Below are 21,672 nucleotides of genomic sequence, written 5' to 3' on the forward strand. Positions count from 1 at the left end.
GAGCTGAGTGGCCCGTGTGATAATGGTCTTGGTGACTGTAACCTCCTCCATGCACCACTGTATGTAGCCTGTTAATCTTTAACAACTCAAAAAGTAGATAGCACAAACGTTCATTTTAACTGCACAAAACAGCACTAAAATATATAATATAATAAATATGTAATATAATAATACAATAATAATTATTAGTCTATTTGACCGGACTTTTGAGTGGGGTGGTGGGCCAACTTCACTCAGGTTAAGATCTCGACGACAAGGAAGTAAAAGACTCAAATGGAAAAGACGTGATGCAGCTGAAGTCATAATTAACTAACCCTACTAATAACGTAGATTATAGATGATACAAAAATTCAACAATATTAATCAATACAGTTATTTCATTAAACGGTATGATTTAATCAACATACACAAATTACTAGTGAATTGTGAAATTTAATCAATTATTTTTTCTCCAGTATTTATCCATATTTACAGTATGTCTTGATTTACTTATCCATATCCCAGCGTATATATTTTCAATGTACTATTTGATTTTTTTAAGTTTTTAAACCAAACAAGTCTATGTTGTGACTTAAAAAATGTTAATGTCTTTATCATTTTTTTCTTCACACAATAAGAACCGCGTTTTTGTTTTTTTTAATCCGACAAGTAAAGGCTGGGAAAGGAAGTGACATACATTTGCTATGTTATACGCGATTGTCAATAAAGTTTCCTTTTTCAAAGCAGCCAAGATGGCGGAGTACGACCTGACAACCAAGATAGCACATTTTCTCGACCGGCATTTGGTTTTCCCCTTGTTGGAATTTCTTTCCGTTAAAGAGGTGCCTCTGTTTCCATGTCGGATGTGACTTAATTATAGCGAAGCTGTTTTATTTGGCCATTTCATTCGGGGAAATGAGTTTATAAGCCGGTCAGCCACTGCCTGTTAGCTTCCAGTCACGTTGGCTAGTTAGCTGGCCTAGTTGAGGCTAAATTTTATAATTGTAAATAATCGCTCCCGTTTTTGTTCTTGTTGTTTATTTGCATGCCTTACTATAGTTTGCATAAGAGCAGCAAGTAGTCTGACCTAAATGTGTTGTCAACTTATTTATGGGTATTTGTTAGCCTAGCTAGCTATACATTAGCATTGGGTATTAGGTGTTTGTGATTTAGAGGAACCGGCAAAACCATGTGTCTTTCGTGCAAACAGATCTACAATGAAAAGGAACTTCTCCAAGGGAAGTTGGATCTTCTCAGCGACACGAACATGGTGGACTTTGCCATGGATGTGTACACAAATCTTTATCCTGACAAGGATATCCCACATTGTAAGTAGACTAGCCAAGCAGAGCGTGATGTAGCATATGTTGCATGCAAAAATAAAAAAATATGTTATTTTTATAAAGGACGTATCTCCAGTTGAGCAATTTTGCAATCAGCAGTAACTAGTTGTAGATTCTAAAAACATTTTCACTTGGTTGATTGGTTTGTCCAACCCAAGTACACACTGTCTTAGAAATAACTTTTCACACCCTATGTGTGCTATTCTTACTAACTGATGTCCCCGACAGCTTTGAGAGAGAAGAGGACCACCGTGGTGACTCAGCTGAAGCAGCTCCAATCGGAAACAGAGCGTATTGTCAAGATGTTTGAGGACCCGGAGACAACACGGCAGATGCAGTCCACCAGGTCGGCATTCTTCTTACAAAAATACAACAATGTTACAGTCGTAGCTAAAATTGTCTTTTATCACCCAACAGAGATGGGAGGATGCTCTTCGAGTACCTATCTGACAAACACAATGTGAGTATTGAAATCTCATCATTGACTCCCTCTGCTAACTGCTTTTAATATCTCAAAGCAGGCGGAAACAGTCACTCTGTTTCCATAACAATTAACTGCCTGCAGAGGACATCACTCACTCACGATGTACAATTGAACATACAAGGATCTCCATTTACAGGCACTTTACTGCATTTTTGTCAGAGAATATTTGTATTTATCATACAAGAGATATATGAATAGCGAGTCATGTGATTTATGATGTATGTATTGTTCAGGGGAGGCAAATTCAACTATTCACTTTTTTTTTTTTTACATTAGTCTAATTTTTAATCTCGAACTTTACTGTTGCTGCATGCCAATTGCCTTTTTTATAAAATCCACTTTCATGCATTGGCTCCTTGGACTTGACTTGTCGGGGTTGGGGAAACAATGGTCCGTCACACTTAAGCCTGTCATGGTAACAATTTTTGCTCGTTGACAACTGTGCTACAAATTGTTGTCTGAAAAAATGTTGATAGACCTTTTTTTCATTAATTATATGGCGCAGAATGTATGCCATATAGCCGTTATTGAATGGTTACATTTCTTTTACAATGTAGCAAGCAGCACTGTTCATGAGTGTGCACCTTTTTGCGTCTCAGAAAGCTTTGGCTAGAGGGACCAAGGCTGTGTTGTGCCTCCAATTGCATTTGTTTTTCCACAGTTGGGAAAACTGAAAAGGATGCTTGTGTGTCAGGTGTGCATACAAGTTTGTCGTGTTCCCCTTCTTCCTCAAATGCTACATATCGGTTTGTCAGTATTCATGCCTTGTTGCCTACCTTGTTCATTCTTTGGAAAAACTAAATATTCCCACACTTGGGCTGTTGCATTAGCATTAAAACCATTGTTGCGTATGTGCCTTCATTCATGTTAGTGTATGCTTTCTCAAGGCTGATTTGCTGCTGTATCTACTCACGAGTAGCCCCGCCTCTCTAATGAGGTTGAATGACATGGTTCACTCTCTCTGTCATTTCATCATAGAACCAATGCGCTTACACTGATACAGAATGAATTGAATTATCATCCAGCCTGTGTGGTACAGATATACGAGGAAATGCTGCATGCTGAGTAGCGTAAAGTAGATGGTCTTAACTTATGGTTTCACTGGACACTTTTGGTTGGCTTTTCTCAACGAGCAGCAGGTCCTGCTGTGGGCTGCCCATCTAAAAGCACTCAGAGGTGGCTTCGTCTTGCTTGTAACATTAAAAACTCCAAGCAGAAGTGACAGGAGAAAGTTCATTTGTGTCTGTGAACACATTTGTGTATTCAGGCATACGCTAATCATGGCCAATTAATGCAAATGCTGCCATCAACTCCACTAAATATTACTTCAATCTTTCTATGTTGCGATTCCTCAGTTCCGCCAAGAGTACCTGGACACCCTGTACAGCTACGCCAAGTTCCAGTACGAGTGCGGAAACTACTCTGGGGCAGCGGAGTACCTCTACTTCTTCCGTGTGCTGGTAAGAAAAACAACACAGGACCGATTTTATTAGCTTAAAAATAAATGTCAGCACAGTGGAGCCTCTAACCTTGGACTGTAGAGGTTTCACTGCATGTGTTTTATTACACATCTGTATGCACTGACTGTCTGGCTCCGGTTTAAGGTTCCGGCCACAGACAGGAACGCCTTGAGCTCTCTGTGGGGTAAACTCGCTTCGGAGATTCTCATGCAGAACTGGGAAGCTGCCATGGAGGATTTGACGCGACTGAGAGAGACCATTGATAACAATGTAAGCAAGCATGTTGGTTCTTCCAGCTTCAACCGGAAGAGTCATTATTGTCCTCCTTTGCAGTCGGTGAGCTCTCCTCTTCAGTCGCTCCAGCAGAGGACGTGGCTCATCCACTGGTCCCTCTTTGTCTTCTTCAACCACCCGAAAGGCCGAGACAATATCATCGAGCTGTTTCTTTACCAGCCCCAGTGAGTGGTCATGGTAAACATCTTTGACATTAAACACCATCGTCCTCCTACAACATCACATCTTGCAGGTACCTGAACGTCATCCAGACAATGTGCCCACACATCCTGCGCTACCTCACCACCGCTGTCATCACCAACAAAGATGTGCGGAAGCGCAGACAAGTGCTCAAGGACTTGGTGAAGGTCATTCAGCAGGTAAGGTGGAGGATGCCTTTGAACGAGTGCCGCAAATGCCTGCCTGCTATTAAACACGTCTTGTGTGTAGGAGTCATACACGTACAAGGACCCCATCACTGAATTTGTGGAGTGTCTCTACGTCAACTTCGACTTTGACAGTGCCCAGAAGAAGCTGAGGGAGTGCGAGTCGGTAAGGACCGGTTTTCTGTCCGTCAGGCATGAACGGACCTCCTTTGCTGTGTGAAGTCCCGCCCCTTTAACTTCCCCTGTGTTTAACTTTTACTCCGCCTCAGTGAATCCATGTCTGACCGATTCAGCTGTCAGCTTCGAGTGTGTGCTGTCACACTTGGGGGCTCACATAAATGCAACATTGCTTAGCCTTTTAGCCGCTTCGTGTCAACAAGTCCGCCTCGCTTATCCTGTCCGAAAACAGCATGGCAGATTGTCAGTTGTCAGGGTTCATTTTTTTTTTGTGCCTGAAGTGATGAAGATGGGTCAAGTGCAGATGTGGTCGCTATGATGGGTGCAACGATTTGTTTTAATAACGATTTCATGATTCACAGTTGCCAATATGGTTCAAGGATGATGGTTTATTTTGAACGATGCGACCTGAAACGATTCTGTAACTTTAAATTGTCACTTTTTAGCCTAAAATTCAACCAGTCTGACTTTGAAATACCTGGATACCTGACAGTGCAGGTAAAATTTCCTGGATTCCTGTCGTTTTTGTAATGTGGCGGAAAATGTGGCTAAACAACAATGTGTATCCGTTGGAACGCGGCACTTGCATATCACAAAAAGAGTACCCCCTGATGGGCCATTGACGACGTGCGGCAACAATGAAATCTCCATGCTTGCTGGTGTGGCTGATGGATAAAAGCGCCATGCGGTAAGCTGCACACACCTTTCCCAATTGCCACCTGTGGTATTTGAAGCCGCTATCTTGTCTAGGTTGTGTGGAACCTTTTTTTTGGGTCCTGTTTAAGCATTGGGGCAAATGGTATTATTGTTCTAAATGCTCTTACATGATAAACAGATTTGCTCTGTCGGGGAGAAGTGTAAGCTACAGCTTCCCTGTTATATGGAGTATTATCTGGCTTTATTTGATGTTTTGTTGTTATGCACATTTGGAGCGGCTGGACCGGAACAGGAGGGAATAGAAAAGAAGAAGAAAGAAAAGACAGGAGTGTGGGGAAGAGGGGTGACAAAACGAACAGCAATGCAATGGCATTAACAGAACAACAGGAAAAAAACTGGACTACATCAGCAAATGTCTATGCTAGTTATAAACCATCATAACGGACAGGACAAAGTAATGGTAATGGTTTAATTTCATTTGAACATGCTTCAGATTACAATTGAGTGCATCACATAATCTCTCCTGTGACATTGCCTGTCACGGTCTTAGTCACGAATCATGCCTTCATGTGATGAAGCTCTACTCAAGACACAAAAAGGCCAAACACGCCACTTGACGGTTTTGGGTTGCTATAAAAACACAAACGTTTAGGACTAAGATATGCTGACAGTGCAGAAACACTCCCAATTTAACACACACTCGATCCCGAAGGCTGCTTAATGACTTGACAAGAACAGCTCATAGGAGGCGTTTAGGGCTGCAGCTATCGAACATTTGTCATCGAGTGTTGTACTGACATTTTTGGCGATTAATCAGACAATTGATTGCGTTGATTTGGTTAAAGAGCAATAATTAATTCTAAAGAATAAATTAAACAATTTTATAACATTTAAATAATGAACCACCTGATGGTTTCATTTTTTTATTTCTTAATTTGACTTTGGGCATTGTGTAACTGGTGATTATTTTTAGGGCTATATACACTATTTACAATTGGACTGTTCTTCAGGGAGTCTAGTGTGAATGAAGCAGGTCAACAAAAAATACATTGAAATGAAATCATGATATGTGTTTTGGAAAAAGGGCTCAGTGGAACGAAATGTGACAAAACAACCAGCCAATAAAGCAATGAATGAATGTTTTGTAACATGACTGCAAGGATGTTTGTATGAGATAACGGCCGTGTGTTCCTCTTAGGTTCTCGTGAATGACTTCTTCTTGGTGGCGTGTCTTGAGGACTTCATCGAGAACGCACGAATCTTCATCTTCGAGACCTTTTGCCGAATCCATCAGTGCATCAGCATTAGGTGCTTGTCACACCACGCGTATTTAAGCATGGATTTTCCTGAACTCACCAGTCGTCTTCTCCACTCAGCATGCTGGCCGACAAGCTCAACATGACGCCCGAGGAGGCCGAGCGGTGGATCGTCAACCTCATCCGCAACGCCAGGCTCGACGCCAAGATCGACTCCAAGCTGGTGAGCACACACGGCTGACGCAGACTCAAAATGCCGTCTGTCTTTTTTGCTTATTGACCACTTCTGTTGTCTGCCCTCCTCAGGGTCATGTGGTGATGGGCAACAACGCCGTGTCGCCCTACCAGCAGGTCATCGAGAAAACCAAGAGCTTGTCCTTCCGCAGCCAGATGTTGGCCATGAACATCGAGAAGAAGGTGGCTCACAGCAACAGGAATGAGGTACACCGTTTTTATTTGATATTTTTATTGATGTGTATATTATATTTTATGACTTCCCCCTATTGTCACCTTTACACTCCTAATGGCCAACACGGTAGACATAATAAGAGAAAATAAGCCTCGTGCTCGGCGGTGCTGCAATAAATGTATTGGATGAGTGGATGGGAAGTGATGTCAGGGTTCCGAGTGGTTTGAACTAGATTACAGCCGCAAAACTAGCCCGTTTCATGATTATTACGTCATTGTGTCTGTCAAGGGATAATTCAAATGTGTAATAAAAGTGTGTTGTTCCTGTGATCAAGTCTAGTGCTCGTGTAACTAGTGACGCCTAGTGGCCAGTGTATAATACTACATTAGTTTATTTTAAGCTTGAAAACGCAGAATTTAGGCCAAGAATGCACAACATTAGCTTGAATATAGTTTTTTGTCTAGTAGCCAATAGGTAACCACCAAAGGCATTTATTGATTAATTTTGGAAAAAACGCAATAGAGTGAGGCCACGATGTTGGACACATGAAGTGGCGTGGGACGACTTTAGTAGTAAAAAATATGCACATCCCTCAAGTGACAGCATAGTATGTGCTCGGTTATTATATAACCGTATAACCATATTATATATTGACATGTTAAGCATACTCAAATATTTTGGCAACTAAATTGCCTTTTAACTTGTGGAAGCATGGAACGAGCCATGACTTACTGGTGGTCAGCCATTTTGGGACCATTCCTAGGTTTTCTTTGTTTTCTGGGCCAAGTTCTAATGAGGGCCGTGTTTGATCCTGTGTGTCCACACTTTGGCCACTTTTTCCATTGAAGACTCGTTCAGCCTCTCCTCTTACTCAATTTTTGTTCCTACTGTCTCGTTTGCACAGACGCCAAACTGGGCTGCTCAAGACTCCGGTTTCTACTAAAAAAAGAGAAATAAAAGTGGCTTTTTGTGGGATGCTGGACTCTGTTCTTCTTCCAGTGGTGGTTCGCGGCTCAAACAGGCATCACAGGAGTCATGCAAGGGGTATTGATCTTTCAGATATGTCTCCTTTATTATTACCCCTTTTAGCTCAAATGTTATTTTATACCCCACATATTCTGAAAGCAGAAGAAAATGTCAAATCAACATTAAAAGTTTGGCCTCTCCCTACAAGTGTTTTCTTCCTTTAATTCCCTCATTTGTCCACTAGATGATGCCATCGTGTCAGTTTGCTGTGTGACGTGGTCCACTACGGATTGTGTAATGTGTACTAGTTAAGGAATACCGACTATGGGTACTTGACTTGAATGCAGGTTGGTCATGTTACTGTTTTTCACTTTGTGCTTTTTACACCACACCTCCTTACAATTTCACGTCACTGTTAAACTCGACGTGGAGTTCTCTAAGTTGTGCAAATATTTGGCTTGAGAAAGCAGCCATCAAGCATTGTCAGGGCACCATGGTGCCATTTAAAACTGGTTTGTCAAATGAGTCTCCTGCTTTGTCTGAGGGCAAAGTGCCTGAGGTGCATTTTCAAGTTCTTTTTAGTGGTGTGAGGATTCCCCTCAGATGTCGAGGCTCTCAGGGAGAGGCTGCTGGCCACGCCCCCTTCTCTCTCGCTCCTTTTCCTTTCCAGTAAAATGCAGCCGACTTGCACGCAGGGCTGACGTGGGCTGACAGCTGGAATCCATCAGTGTGCGGTCGGCCTGCTGGCTGCTACTTCCTGCTCCCGTTGCAGACGCCATCCGGCCCGCTCCACTCCGCTCCACAGTGACTGCTCCGTTCCAGAGGGACTTTTCATCATGGACACGCTGACAGTCTGGGCTGTCACTAACCCGGCTGTGGCCCGGCTCCTCTGGATCCTGGTCCTGGTGTTGGCCACCCTGCTGGTGTGGTTCTTCTCCTTCTGCTGCTACACATGGAACCAGAGCTCCTCCTCGGCCTCCATGGAGCGCTACCTGGCAGGTAGGCGGACTCTCGCTTCCTTCCCCCGCCCTCCTTTGTGATTGGCCTGCACACGTTCTACTTCCTGTTTCCACTCACTTTTGCTTTCCTGTGTTCGTTCTTGGGTTGTCTCAATTGTCACTGCATGCTTCCTCTCCAAGACTTCTGCAACCGCACTGGCTCTGCTGCCACTTAGTGGCTGGAAATATTTGGGTTGGCCACACAAAGGCTCTCTTTCACACACATAATTACGGTACTGACGTTTACATCCAGAAAGTGAAACTATACACTGGCTTCATGCTTCAATGCAAACATTCCAACAATCATGCTTTCTTTCCACGCAGTGATGGTGAAGCGCCCTGGAACTAAAGCTCCCACTCAGGTGAGCAAACCTGCTCCTAATTGCATCAATTTACGATCCATGTCCGCATACGGTACCGTACATGCCTGCAATGAACTGTAATGGAATTCTCTCTCACCTGTAGGGGTCCTCATTCGCTTTCACTTGAGGGCCCATATGCTGGCCCAATGACGTCACTGTCACGCCCCTGACTTTTTCCAGAAAAAGCACCTGATAAATGGCTCTGACTCATATGCAAATATAACTAAATGGTACTTTTCGCCCAGTTATGGAATAAAAACAAAAACTAAACAAAATAAAAACACCCCAGACACCAATAAGGTACACCTATATCCTTAAGTGCAAGGCTCTGGACCAAAACCTCCAAAGAACTTGCATTCTTCCTTTTTCCTCCAAAACGTCACTTCCTGAGGTGTTTGATCATCTTTCAAAAAAACTGGCACACCTTTTAGAGCAAGTTTTATATTCTACGTGAACACCATGTAGACCACAACTACTGGGCCTACTGAGCCTACTGGGTCTACTGGGTGTATTGGCACATGGTATCTGGCCGGGAGTTCTACCAGGATGCCACTGGCGTCGTGGCGTCATTATCAACAATTAAATAATACAATACAAATCATGAGTTAAATGTTTGATATTAAAAACAGAGTAAGTATATGTAATCATTTTAGGCTTTTCTGGTTATGGGGGAGAAGTTGATCAAATATTTATTGATATTATATAGTATTATTATTTGAATTGTATAATACATGCATTTTTGCCCGTGTCCTGGCTTGGAGGGAATTTTGGGGTATCAAAGTAGTTCAGATAAGAAAAGTACTCTTGCTAGTATTGAAGATAAACTTCCATAAATGTATGTGTACACTTACCTGATATGTTTAGTCTGGAGCAACACCTTTTTCCCTCCACGTTTACCTGTGTGAGAGAGAAGAACTCGACCAGGATGCGTTCATGGTCTCATACAATGTTGGATTTTTAGGTCACTACAAAGTCGTTAATTTTCCCCCACTTGGGTGTTTAAAAAAAATATGCAAGCGTTCCCAAGGCAGCCACAACAAAAAGACTGAAGAGCCGCATGCAGCTCTGGAGCCTTGTGTTGCTGACCCCTGGTGTATGATATGCCTCCCTCGCTTATTAAAGGCACTTTCATTTGTAAAATCCATGCAAATGGATGCAAATAGTCTTACTTTGTTGTTTCAGAGGAAGAAAAGGACCAAAGAGAAGCACATGGACATCTTCCTGGAGGAGGAGGTGGTGAAGGATGCAAAGGAGATGAAAAAGGAGGTGGTGAAGGACGCAAAGGAGGTGAAAAAGGAGAAGCTGGTGAAGGATGCAAAGGAGATGAAAAAGGAGGTGGTGAAAGGTGCAAAGAAGACTAAAGAGAAGGAGGTGGTGACGGATGCAAAGGAGGTGAAAAAGGAGAAGCTGGTGAAGAATGCAAAGGAGGTGAAAAGGGAGGTGGTGAAAGGTGCAAAGGAGACTAAGAAGGAGAAGGAGGTGGTGACGGATGCAAAGGAGGTGAAAAAGGAGAAGGTGATGAAGGATGCAAAGGAGATGAAAAAGGACAAGACTGTGAAAGATGCAAAGGAGATGAAAAAGGAGAAGGAGGTGGTGAAGGATGCAAAGGAGAATGTGGTGGTGAAGGATGCAAAGGAGATGAAAAAGGAGAAGGAGGTGGTGAAGGATGCACAGGAGAAGGTGGTGGTGAAGGATGCAAAGGAGATGAAAAAGGAGAAGGTGGTGAAGGATGCAAAGGAGATGAAAAAGGAGAAGGTGGTGAAGGATGCAAAGGAGATGAAAAAGGAGAAGGAGGTGGTGAAGGATGCAAAGGAGATGACAAAGGAAAATGAGGTGTTGAGGGATGCAAAGGAGATGAAAAAGGAGAAGGAGGTGGTGAAGGATGCAAAGGAGATGACAAAGGAAAAGGAGGTGTTGATTGATGCAAAGGAGATGAAAAAGGAGGAGCAGCAGCAGCAGCAGCAGAAGAAGAAGAAGAAGGTGAAGGTGGTCCTGGAGCTGAAGGAAGCGAAGGAGGTGGCGTCCAAAGAAGTACACGAGTCCCCGCACCCCTCTGTGAGGAAGAGGCGGCGGCGACCCCTCAAAGTGGAGAATGTGACCTCACAAAAGGTGAGAGGAACCACAATATTTGTTTCTCTTGGTCTCCTTTAAGGTCCATTATTATTATTATTATTATTATTATTATTATTATTATTATCCATTAGGAACTATAGGGCCAGGTGATGCAGACAGTTGGAAAGGTTGAGTAATACCGTTTGGTTCGTGTGGCAAAGCTTTGGATTGCATTTTGGGATGTGAAAAATAAAGCAGCAAACAAGTGAGGAAGAGGGTATTTTTGGCGCTCCGTGTACATACATTACTTACTGTAAGAAATTATTCAAAAGGCACTTTTACATGTGACATGTCTTTGGCCCCTAAGGGTTATGATAGATGCTGTATCCATCAAAAATTCCCAATTGTAGATGAAAAGTCATTTTCTCACGGAGGAGCCCCCAGACAAAGCTGGCACGGGGACCACACGATGGCATGCGGAGCGAAGCAGCACACTGAAGACACAATAACAAACAGTCATTGTGTTGCTTATTGCCCTTTCATTGCACTCGGAGCTTTATTATTATTATTAGGATTACTGAGGCTCGTTCATATAAAAGCAGCTCTTAAGATGCCACATGGACAAAAGTATATACTAAGTACACAGCTATTATTCCATGACGGGTGGTTCATTATTTTCCTGGTTTTGACCTTCAGTTTGGTCATCAAAGGGGGTGGGACCAGAGAAATAGAAGCTTTGGAAGCAACTGCAGATATTTCATGATAGAAAACAAATTCATACATTTATGTTTTACAATTATCTATAAATGATATATTTTATGGGATGTAGAATCATACTTGATATTTTATAATTAATATTGAATAATCTGAATATATTTTGTAGAATTCTTTAAATCATATATTTTATGGCAGGTTTAGAAGGTAATTCAGACATTAAATATAAAAATGTTTCATTATAGATTCTAAGAACATTTTAATGATAATAATGTTTAATAATGCCATACATATATTTTGTAGCATTTTAAAAACATATTTTATAGTAGATTTGGAAGGTACATTGAATATTTAAAACATGTTTAACATATATTTAATATTAAACCTTTATTATACATGTATTTTTAATGTTTTATTTGTGTAGCGCTTTTCAAAATACTCAAATACGCTTTAGTGAATAAAAATAGAGTCGAGTTGACTTTTAGAACATTTAATGATATGAAAAATATTTTATATATTTTCAGTTCTTAATAAATTATATATGTATGATATCCTTTCCGATTAAAGTTTAGAAGGTACTTCAGACATTTAATAAAATACGAAATATTACAAAATTATCACAACATAAATCATGTTCAAGAACATGAATATACAATAAATACTCTAATATAAATAGATATTTGCCTACAAATACATTATATTTGAACACTATGATCAATAAAGTTAAAGTTTTACAATTTAGTCCATGTATTTTGTGGAAGATGCAACTTTTCCTGGCATGGTCACGTGCTCAGTGCCCCACATTGGTATAGTATGTATATAGCGTATAGTAGGTGCTGTACCTTTAACACTGGTATAGTATATACTATGTAGTGCAGGGGTGGGCAAACTGCCAAGTGTTTGAATCCGGCCCGCCAGTTGCTTTCTAAGTATTTCAACTTTTAACATAAAAACTGGCCACATGACTTGCAAGTGGAATGTCTTATTTAGTTAAAAAAAACAACAAAAAAATTAAACAAAACTGTCAAATGAAATGACATAGTTTGATGTGGTCTGATGTTTAAAGTGCTCCTGAAAAAAGGGATATGAGAACATACAGCTGATAGTATAACACTTTTACACATAAAATTAGACAAATAATTCAAGGAAAATTATAAGCATAAAATAGTGTGTGTGTGTGTGTGTGTTAAATATATGTTCTGGCCCCCCGGGCAATTTTGTTAACTCAATGTGGCCCACGAGTCAAAATATTTGCCCACCCCTGATGTAGTGTATAGTAGGTGCTGTACCTTTAACACTGGTAGAGTATATACTATGTAGTGTATAGTAGGTGCTGTACCTTTAACACTGGTATAGAATATACTATGTAGTTAGGGTTAGTAGGTGCTGTACCTTTAACACTGCTATAGTATATACTATGTAGTTAGGGTTAGTAGGTGCTGTACCTTTAACACTGGTATAGTATATACTATGTAGTTAGGGTTAGTAGGTGCTGTACCTTTAACACTGGTATAGTATATACTATGTAGTGTATAGTAGGTGCTGTACCTTTAACACTGGTATAGTATATACTATGTAGTGTATAGTAGGTGCTGTACCTTTAACACTGGTATAGAATATACTATGTAGTGTATAGTAGGTGCTGTACCTTTAACACTGGTATAGAATATACTATGTAGTTAGGGTTAGTAGGTGCTGTACCTTTAACACTGGTATAGAATATACTATGTAGTGTATAGTAGGTGCTGTACCTTTAACACTGGTATAGTATATACTATGTAGTGTATAGTAGGTGCTGTACCTTTAACACTGGTATAGAATATACTATGTAGTGTATAGTAGGTGCTGTACCTTTAACACTGGTATAGTATATACTATGTAGTGTATAGTAGGTGCTGTACCTTTAACACTGGTATAGAATATACTATGTAGTGTATAGTAGGTGCTGTACCTTTAACACTGGTATAGTATATACCAGGGGTCGGCAACCTTTACTATCAAAAGAGCCATTTTACCCCCTCACTCACTGAAGAAAAATAGAATGGAGCCGCGAAACATAATTTAACAGCAGAATATAGGGGCTGCATAGCGGTCGAGTGGGTAGCGTGCAGACCTCACAGCTAGGAGACCCGAGTTCAATCCCACTCTCGGCTATCTCTGTGTGGAGTTTGCATGTTCTCCCCATGCACGCCTTAAGAAATGTGTAGCAACATGCTCACATCCAGAGCAATTTGCTAGTCTCCCAAGATTTTGATTGAGGGAATTTTGGGATATCAAAGTAGAGAAAAAGCGGAGTTGATCAAGTACTCTTGCTAGTATACGGCCTCACTGAAAGTCAGATTTTGTTCAAAAGATGCATATTTTCCTCATTTGGGTGTTAAAACAAATATTTGAGCATTGCAAAGGGAGCCACAACAAAGAGGCTGAAGAGCCACATGCGGCTCTGGAGCCGTAGGTTGCTGACCCCTGGTATATACTATGTAGTTAGGGTTAGTAGGTGCTGTACCTTTAACACTGGTATAGTATATACTATGTAGTTAGGGTTAGTAGGTGCTGTACCTTTAACACTGGTATAGTATATACTATGTAGTTAGGGTTAGTAGGTGCTGTACCTTTAACACTGGTATAGTATATACTATGTAGTTAGGGTTAGTAGGTGCTGTACCTTTAAGTCGTGCTATCCCACCCATACGACATGTAAGACATCGTCGTGTATATATATATATATATATATATATATATGAATATACGTATATGGTGCGACACAAATAGTATGGTGCAGTATGGTGTACTCGCTTAAGCACCCCCCCCCCCCTCCCCCATCCCAGTAGCAGCAGCCAGGACGCAGGCGCGCCTCTCCCGCTGCAGAGAGAGGAGGATGAAGGCGATTTAAATAGGACGCTTGCTTTTGATTGAAATATAAAGAAGCTCTGTCATCGTACGGGACCATCACAGAAGCAGAACTTGCTGCGGACCTTTGTGGCGTGAGTACCGTGATGATGAGATCGGCAAGTTTCATGTTCGCCGGTCCTGCGGATGACGGCGGGGCGGGGTGTGTTTGCATCAGAAGCCGGGCAGAGAGCGAGCAGGTGCAGCCTGCAGGTCTCTCCTCCCTGCGGTACCTCTATTCCTGGGGTATACATCTATTCCTATACCTCTATGTGGTCCTGGGATCAGCTCTATCACTGCGGTCATGCTGTGACAAAAAGTAAAGGGGTGGATGAGGAGAGCTCTTAACTTGCTCTCCTGGCACCTGCTGAGGGTTTGAGCTTGTGTTGTGGTAGGCCTCCATCCTTAGAAGATGGATTTGTGTCATCCATTGTCTTCACATCCATTATGAAACACGTACATAGTAAAAAGATTTAAGAATATATTGTTTAGTGTCACATGCCTGTACGAGTATGACAATTCTAATGAGGGTTATGGTGATATAAGTGAAACAAATTATATGATGACTTGTATGATACCAATTTGACAATATAGCCACGTTTACACCAGGAGTTTTTCCTCTTTCCCAATGACCTTTCCGAAAACAACTGTATCCATGGAAAGAAATATTCCAATCTCTTGTCTAAATGCGCCGCTATAATCAAACAGAATAGTCAACGAGGCATGCCCAGTAAAAGGTAAACACCAACATCACGTGTCAAATAAAACTGAAGAAAATCCTCTCTGATCTTCTCAGCCTGTCCAAGTGCTAGCTGGCATACGCCCAAAAGAACTTGACACTTGGAAAAAGTTTCATTTAACTCGCCCGAGCCAGTCTAGTGACCAATCATATGAAATGTAGCCTTATAGCCAATCAGAAGGGCTGAAAAAGAATGTGACGACCTGGAAAAGCAGGTGACTGAAATCCACAAGCTCCTCAACATGGCGCACGTGGGTACTGCAGAATGAGGCCAAGGACATTGAACTAACTCTAAGATGTTCGCTCGGCATGTTGACATTAATCCACAGCGAGCCACTATGCGCCACCATGCGCCAGTCACATAATCTTTGGCGCCAACTGGCACCTGCCCAGTGAACTCCTAGCATCATTGGCGCAACTTGGCTCGTGCCGTTACATTCCAGTGGATTCCAATTGTTTGGTTCAACTTGGTAGACACTTTGCGCTGAAGTGGCGAGACGAAAATTTTAAGCATTTTGAAATGTTCTTGCCACCAAACTCATTTTTTTGATTGGCTGGAGAGTCAGTTCACCGTTCCTTTTGCAGGGCGGGACTATCTGCGTGCTTGCCTGTCTTATCCTATCGTCGCCTCGCCCTGTGGGTGGGGTTAGCTGACTGAAAGAACGAGACCGAGAGATTGACGGACACTGTCGGTGACCTCGTTCAGTCCGTTCACAAAAAAGAACTCGTTTTTTTGACCCGTTCGTTCATGACCGACACACCTCTAGTCATCACGTGTTGTTGCGCTCTTGAGTCGGAACGAACGTGAACATGAGTGAACGGACTGACTCGACACGGCTGACCGGGTCTATGCACAGGGGGAGATCACACGCTAACCACCAATTCACTGAAATGAACGGATCTTTTTACAAAATGTAGCGGAATGATCGGGTTCACTGAAATGAAGGGTTTTGCCCACCACTACTCGGCGCCACAGCAAATTGCATTGGCGTGAACTGGCACTAACTGGCGCCGGCCCAGTCAACTCCTAGCATAAGGGGCGACACAATCTCAATTCCGCACCCCAAAGGCTGAGAAGCACCATCAGCACCTGGCCTTCAGTGTGGCTTAACTGTTAACTGTTTAAGTGTCTTAATCTCAGTTATCTAAATACAGAAAGATACTGTAAGTATTACACGTTGTGGTCAATGTACTTGTTAATGCCTGTTCACAGCATGTGTATCAAACCATAAAGCAGAGGTTTTTTTTTTTAGTGTTTCATAGTTAAAATAGGTAGGTCCCAATGATGTGCATTGTTAGCTAGTTCATATTGATTCATTTTCTCTTGTTATCATGCACAATAAGGAAATAAATATGTGTTCATGTGTCACAGGGATTGTGGATGATGGGCAAAATGATTTGTACTTTTCAAACATTTATTTAATTAGTAAAAATAAACAGAGAAGGAGCCCAACCAACAATACCAGAAGTCCAGCCCATAATACCCACAGAGACAAAGACAAAAAACAACTAGCATGAGAAGACACACAAATACATCATCCGAAAAAAAGATGTTCTCCTTAAAAGCCTCCCTTACTTACTTTTCGTCTTTAAATAACTACATTCTATGCTCTACATTTGTGACATCCCCTATAGGTTGAAAATGGTGTTCCAAAGGTGTTCCAAAGTTACAGTGCATATTTTGTAGCGCTGTGTGAGAAATAACAGTACAGGCAACACAGACATTTTTACCTTTTTTTCAGGAGTAGAACGGTGCTAATTTATTCCCAACTGTAAATACAGTACATCTTGATGTACACTCGTGCTAGAAATCTATACAAATAAGTAAGGAGTTGGAATGATATCGATACAAAAAACTCCTAATCCTGTCTAGGGAAAAAAGAAACCTTGAGAAGGGACCGCAGAGATAAATTGAAATAACATAATAGTCCAGTTCATAGATGAGGTGATATTAGGTCGATGATAATACTGAGATGAAATTAAGAAAACACGCCATATAAGATCTGAATAACATCGTTTTGGAGTGATACTACAGTAGTTGTTTTATTAGAGCCATCCATGTAAATATAGCGGAGTAGATATCTACAGTGCTTAGCAGCAGAAGTCCTGTGGGGATATTTCTGATTTTTTTCATACTCCCGGCTGGCTCTCATCCAATCAGAGAGTCTGTGATGGTGCAGCCAGCGCCCAGTGGGGGGGGCACGCTTTGTACCGGATGGTGACTCAGCAGAGTACGTCCTTCACATGCACACTCCTGCACAAGCTGCAGAGAGACAGTGATGCTATACTATACTATACTATACTATACTGTACTGTATTAGGTATGTTTATTTACTCACTCAAAGTTTCCAACAACATGCACGTGATGTCTGTGTCTGCATGCAGGCCATGGAGGAAGTCCAGGAGAAGCTCAAGAGAAGGCCTCTGGTACGGGCGGCATCCGAGGAGAGCGCGGGTGACCTGAGCTCAGCGGGAGGTTCGCCATCTCTGGGGGACACGCTGCCGTGGAACCTGCCCAAACATCACCGCATCAAGCGCTCCAAGTCCGCCTCGGGGGATGTGCTTGACCCGGCCGAGCGGGCTGTCATCCGCATCGCAGGTATCGAACGGGGTGATGGCTCTGTCCCGTGTTTGGTCACCATTCAGCCATGTTTTGGTCACACTTGGTCGTGTTCCGGCCGCGTTTCCTTGTATTTTGGTCACGTTTGGTCAGGATTTGACCGTATTTCAGTCGTTTTATCACAAATCGTTAAGTTCAGTCACAAGTAGTCAGGATTAGTCATGACCGTCTTACAGTCATGTCCACTCATGTATAGACAAGATTCGGTTGTGTTTTAGTCATTTTTGGTCAGGATTATTCATGATTCTGTTGTGTTTCGGTCAAGTTCTGTCATATTTGGTCATGATTTGGCCATGCTTTTTTGGTGGTTTGGTCACGTTCAGACACGTTTGGTCATGTTTTAGTCACGTTCAGACACGTTTGAGTCGCGTTTGAGTCACGTTCAGACACGTTTGAGTCGCGTTTGAGTCACGTTCAGACATGTTTGGTCATGTTTTAGTCACGTTCAGACATGTTTGGACATGTTTTAGTCACGTTCAGACACGTTTTGGTCATGTTTTAGTCACGTTCAGACACGTTTTGGTCATGTTTTAGTCACGTTCAGACACGTTTGAGTCGCGTTTGAGTCACGTTCAGACACGTTTGAGTCGCGTTTGAGTCACGTTCAGACATGTTTGGTCATGTTTTAGTCACGTTCAGACATGTTTGGACATGTTTTAGTCACGTTCAGACACGTTTTGGTCACGTTCAGACACGTTTTGGTCACGTTCAGACACGTTTTGGTCACGTTCAGACACGTTTTGGTCACGTTCAGACACGTTTTGGTCACGTTCAGACACGTTTTGGTCACGTTCAGACACGTTTTGGTCACGTTCAGACACGTTTTGGTCACGTTCAGACACGTTTAGTCACGTTCAGACACGTTTGGTCATGCTTGAGTCACGTTTAGTCACGTTCAGACACGTTTGGTCATGCTTGAGTCACGTTTAGTCACGTTCAGACACGTTTGGTCATGCTTGAGTCACGTTTGAGTCACGCTCAGACACGTTTGAGTCACGCTCAGACACGTTTTAGTCACGCTCAGACACGTTTTAGTCACGCTCAGACACGTTTTAGTCACGCTCAGACACGTTTTAGTCACGCTCAGACACGTTTGCTCATGTTTGAGGCACGTTCAGGCACGTTTGGCCACGATTTGGTTCCGATTGGTCATGTTCGGTCACGATTGGTTGTGATTCAATTGTGTTATGTTGGTGTTTGGGCCATCTTCATCATGTTTGGTCACATTCGGTCATGAGTCAGACAGGTTTTGATCATGTACACACTTTTGGTCATGATTTTGTTTGGCTTTTGTCACGTACAGTATGGACACCATTTTGTAGATTTTTGTTGTGCTTTTGTCACATTCGGTCATGTTTTGTCACTTTCGGTTACGCTCGATCACGTTCAGTCACATTCGGTCATGATTGGTCATGATTTGGCCTTAGTCAGGTTTCTGTGGTGTTCAGACACGTTTGGTCATGTTTTAGTCATATTGGGTCATGTTGGGTCTTGATTTGGTTGGGTGTTGGTGACAGTTGGACATGACTTAGTCATGTTTGATCATGATTCGGACATGTTTTGGTTGTGTTCAGACACCTTGAGTCATGTTTGTTTGTGTTTGCTCATCATTCAGACGTGTTTCGCTAATCTTCAGTCATGTTCTTTCAGGTTTGCTCATGTTTGGGTTGTGTAACTAATGAGGTGTCCAGTCAGTGCTTCAACACTTCCGCATAGATCCATTTACAAGTGGCCGTGTGGTATGAAACAAGACTCCCCACCCCTCAACCTCGAATCCCCCACTGCCTCAGATATTGATCAGTCAGGGTGGGGTACTGCAGTATTGTGATGCCACACAGGACATATGATAGCTGATCTACTGGTGGGTGAGGAGTTTTCGAAGTCCCCATGTGATCATAGCACCTGTCAGAGACGCTAGGATGGCCCTGCCACTTTATCTCAGCACTCATGACTTATCAAGCCTTTTGAGAGGCTGGCAGAAGAACACAGCACCCCCTTAGAGGCCCCCATCTTGTACCAAATGACTTTGAATGATATTCTTATGAGCAGTGGTTTGCTCTTTTGAAGGCTTCACTACGCATCATGAAAAAATCCATGACATGTCCTGGGTTCCAAGTGTGTGCTCAACTTCAAAATAATGTACAGTATCCGTCACTGCACATCTAATGACCCACTATACGGTCGTGTCGAGGGGAGTTTACACTGGAGTGCCCAGCATGCCTTTTGGGCGCTTGGTAAAATAATTTTTACCAAATTTGCGCTTGCAAATAAATTGTGAGAGAATGGTCAGGTGTTATGAATGGTGGTCCAAATGAAATCTTGTGAACATGGTTTGCCCTCATCAGAAGGTGCTTAACCTTTTTATCGTCTGTTTGTCTGTCAGGCTTATGCAGGTCTGCGCCTTTAAGAGGAGGGTCTGACATGATACTGTGTGTGTGTGTGTTACTGGGGGGCATAGGCGGGGGCGTTGGAGGGACTTGGTGGGCACAGACGGTCAGGCCAGGCCATCACCACCAACTGGCACTTGAATTTCCTCATTTCCGTTTATGTGCGCAAAGATGAGTGACAGCGAGGTCGTGGCAAGCGTGATGGAAAGCATGCGTCCCCTGGAGGAGTGCGCCAAGCCGCCCGTGCTGACCCCAGGTCAGCGTCTGCCGGAGGAGCAGGACTACATGCAAGCCTATGAGAACGTGAGGGAGAAGTATAAAGGTACAGTGCACATTTGTCACGTAATTTAACTGGTTTACATGGAGGAGGAAGTGGAATACTTTCACAATAAAGCGCACCAACTACCTTTTTTATAAAAGGGGGTGTGTCTGTGTCATAAGTGTGAGTTCATAAGGGAAGGAACGTTTGTGGAAAAACAAACAAAACTCTTGAGACAAGCCTCCAACATCTAGACTCTTTCCCACGCGTCCCCCCCCCCACCCCCCACCCCCCCATGGTCGCCGCTATTTCTGCTGTGTTATCACTGTAGATGTTTGGCCCAAATGTGTGTATTGTTTTGTCGGGTGCTGCTGGCTGATCCACATTGAATGCAATCCAAACATTGGTTGCTGTATTTTGAAGTACTTCCTGTACTTCAACGCCACCTTTTACTTAGTCAGCTGTCTTTCTGTAAGTTACAGCAGGAATGGTAATTGGAATGCTAAGCGACATTCACAGACAGTCCCGTTATAAAGTGCTTATGAGCAAAGGGGAACAGGTAGCGCCAAACCTCCAATATGTTCATTTCAAAAGTGGTCAATCTATAAATAGTAATAGTAAACGTAAATCTATCTCTGGCAGTTCAAATTCTTTTGTGGCGGGCTGCAAATGTTTAGTTCCACTTGCCACAAGTATAAGTTAATTCCAGCAAGCTGATCCATTCTAGCAAATCAAAGGATCCTCTGTGAAGTAAACATCTAAAAACATCCTGGCAGGACATGTGCCACACCCACATCTTAGACCCCCAAAATACACACTTGGAGAGAAGCAAGCTCCAGCTTAGTGTGTGCGTGTGCGTGTGTGTGTGTGTGTGTGTGTGTTTGTGTGTGTGCAAATGCCAGCACAGTTCACGTCTGAAGCGGCAATGTGATGAGTTTGTTTTGGGAATGGCTGTCAAACCCCCCCCCCACCGCCCCAATGCCGTGACTCCTTGCGTTGCCTGGGATCACTTTCATAGAACGCCAAAATAGTTATCACACACACACAGTTGTGAGTGGAGATAATAACCAGGTGTGTCATGTGACTATGGTGTCTGCGTCCACCGGGGTGATGGCCACCCTCCGGTGACAGAGGTCAGACTCGTAAATTACCTCCGCATATGTTGGCACCAACGTGGCATCCCGCAGCGGGACAGAAGAAGCTTCTCGATCCTGTGAGACTTCACAGTAGCTTGAGACCTTTGTGGCGTCCAACCGCACTGG

General features: G+C 42.8%; 2 protein-coding genes across 8 annotated transcripts in view; both read left to right on the forward strand.

Annotated features, from left to right (window-relative positions):
• The first annotated feature begins 682 nt into the window (after window positions 1-682).
• Window positions 683-7,399, forward strand: eif3eb (eukaryotic translation initiation factor 3, subunit E, b). Its single transcript, XM_058048017.2, has 13 exons — window positions 683-821; window positions 1,190-1,307; window positions 1,551-1,668; window positions 1,740-1,782; window positions 3,162-3,266; window positions 3,411-3,536; window positions 3,600-3,724; window positions 3,793-3,919; window positions 3,990-4,091; window positions 5,958-6,067; window positions 6,136-6,238; window positions 6,322-6,456; window positions 7,329-7,399. The coding sequence occupies exons 1-13, from the start codon at window positions 684-686 to the stop codon at window positions 7,365-7,367; spliced, it is 1,389 nt and encodes a 462-aa protein (XP_057904000.2). The 5' UTR covers window position 683; the 3' UTR covers window positions 7,368-7,399.
• A 411-nt stretch (window positions 7,400-7,810) lies between these two features.
• The window catches only part of pleca (plectin a), a 75,326-nt gene continuing 61,464 nt past the window's right edge, over window positions 7,811-21,672 (forward strand). For 3 of the 7 annotated variants that reach the window (XM_078792228.1, XM_058047995.2, XM_058047996.2), the window contains exons 1-4: window positions 7,812-8,389; window positions 8,713-8,750; window positions 9,933-10,859; window positions 17,530-17,743. In XM_078792228.1, the coding sequence (XP_078648354.1) occupies window positions 8,227-8,389; window positions 8,713-8,750; window positions 9,933-10,859; window positions 17,530-17,743 (1,342 nt within the window). In that variant the 5' untranslated portion in view covers window positions 7,812-8,226. Of the gene's footprint in view, window positions 8,390-8,513; window positions 8,622-8,712; window positions 8,751-9,932; window positions 10,860-17,529; window positions 17,744-20,261; window positions 20,474-21,672 lie in introns of those variants that run through there. The other 4 variants (XM_078792229.1, XM_058047992.2, XM_078792230.1 and 1 more) reach the window with 4 other exon arrangements.

Source organism: Doryrhamphus excisus, linkage group LG7 (genome assembly GCF_037039965.1).
Source record: "Doryrhamphus excisus strain RoL-2023G ecotype Guam linkage group LG7, RoL_Dexc_Guam_v1.1, whole genome shotgun sequence".
In the NCBI taxonomy this organism is placed as follows: domain Eukaryota; kingdom Metazoa; phylum Chordata; class Actinopteri; order Syngnathiformes; family Syngnathidae; genus Doryrhamphus; species Doryrhamphus excisus.

Bases quoted from the DNA above. Each gene is read 5' to 3' on its own strand.
- eif3eb (XM_058048017.2), top strand. From the start codon at position 684: ATGTTATACGCGATTGTCAATAAAGTTTCCTTTTTCAAAGCAGCCAAG. The intron at 1,669-1,739 runs GTCGGCATTCTT...ATCACCCAACAG, and splicing joins CGGCAGATGCAGTCCACCAG to AGATGGGAGGATGCTCTTCG. The intron at 3,725-3,792 runs GTGAGTGGTCAT...CACATCTTGCAG, and splicing joins CTGTTTCTTTACCAGCCCCA to GTACCTGAACGTCATCCAGA.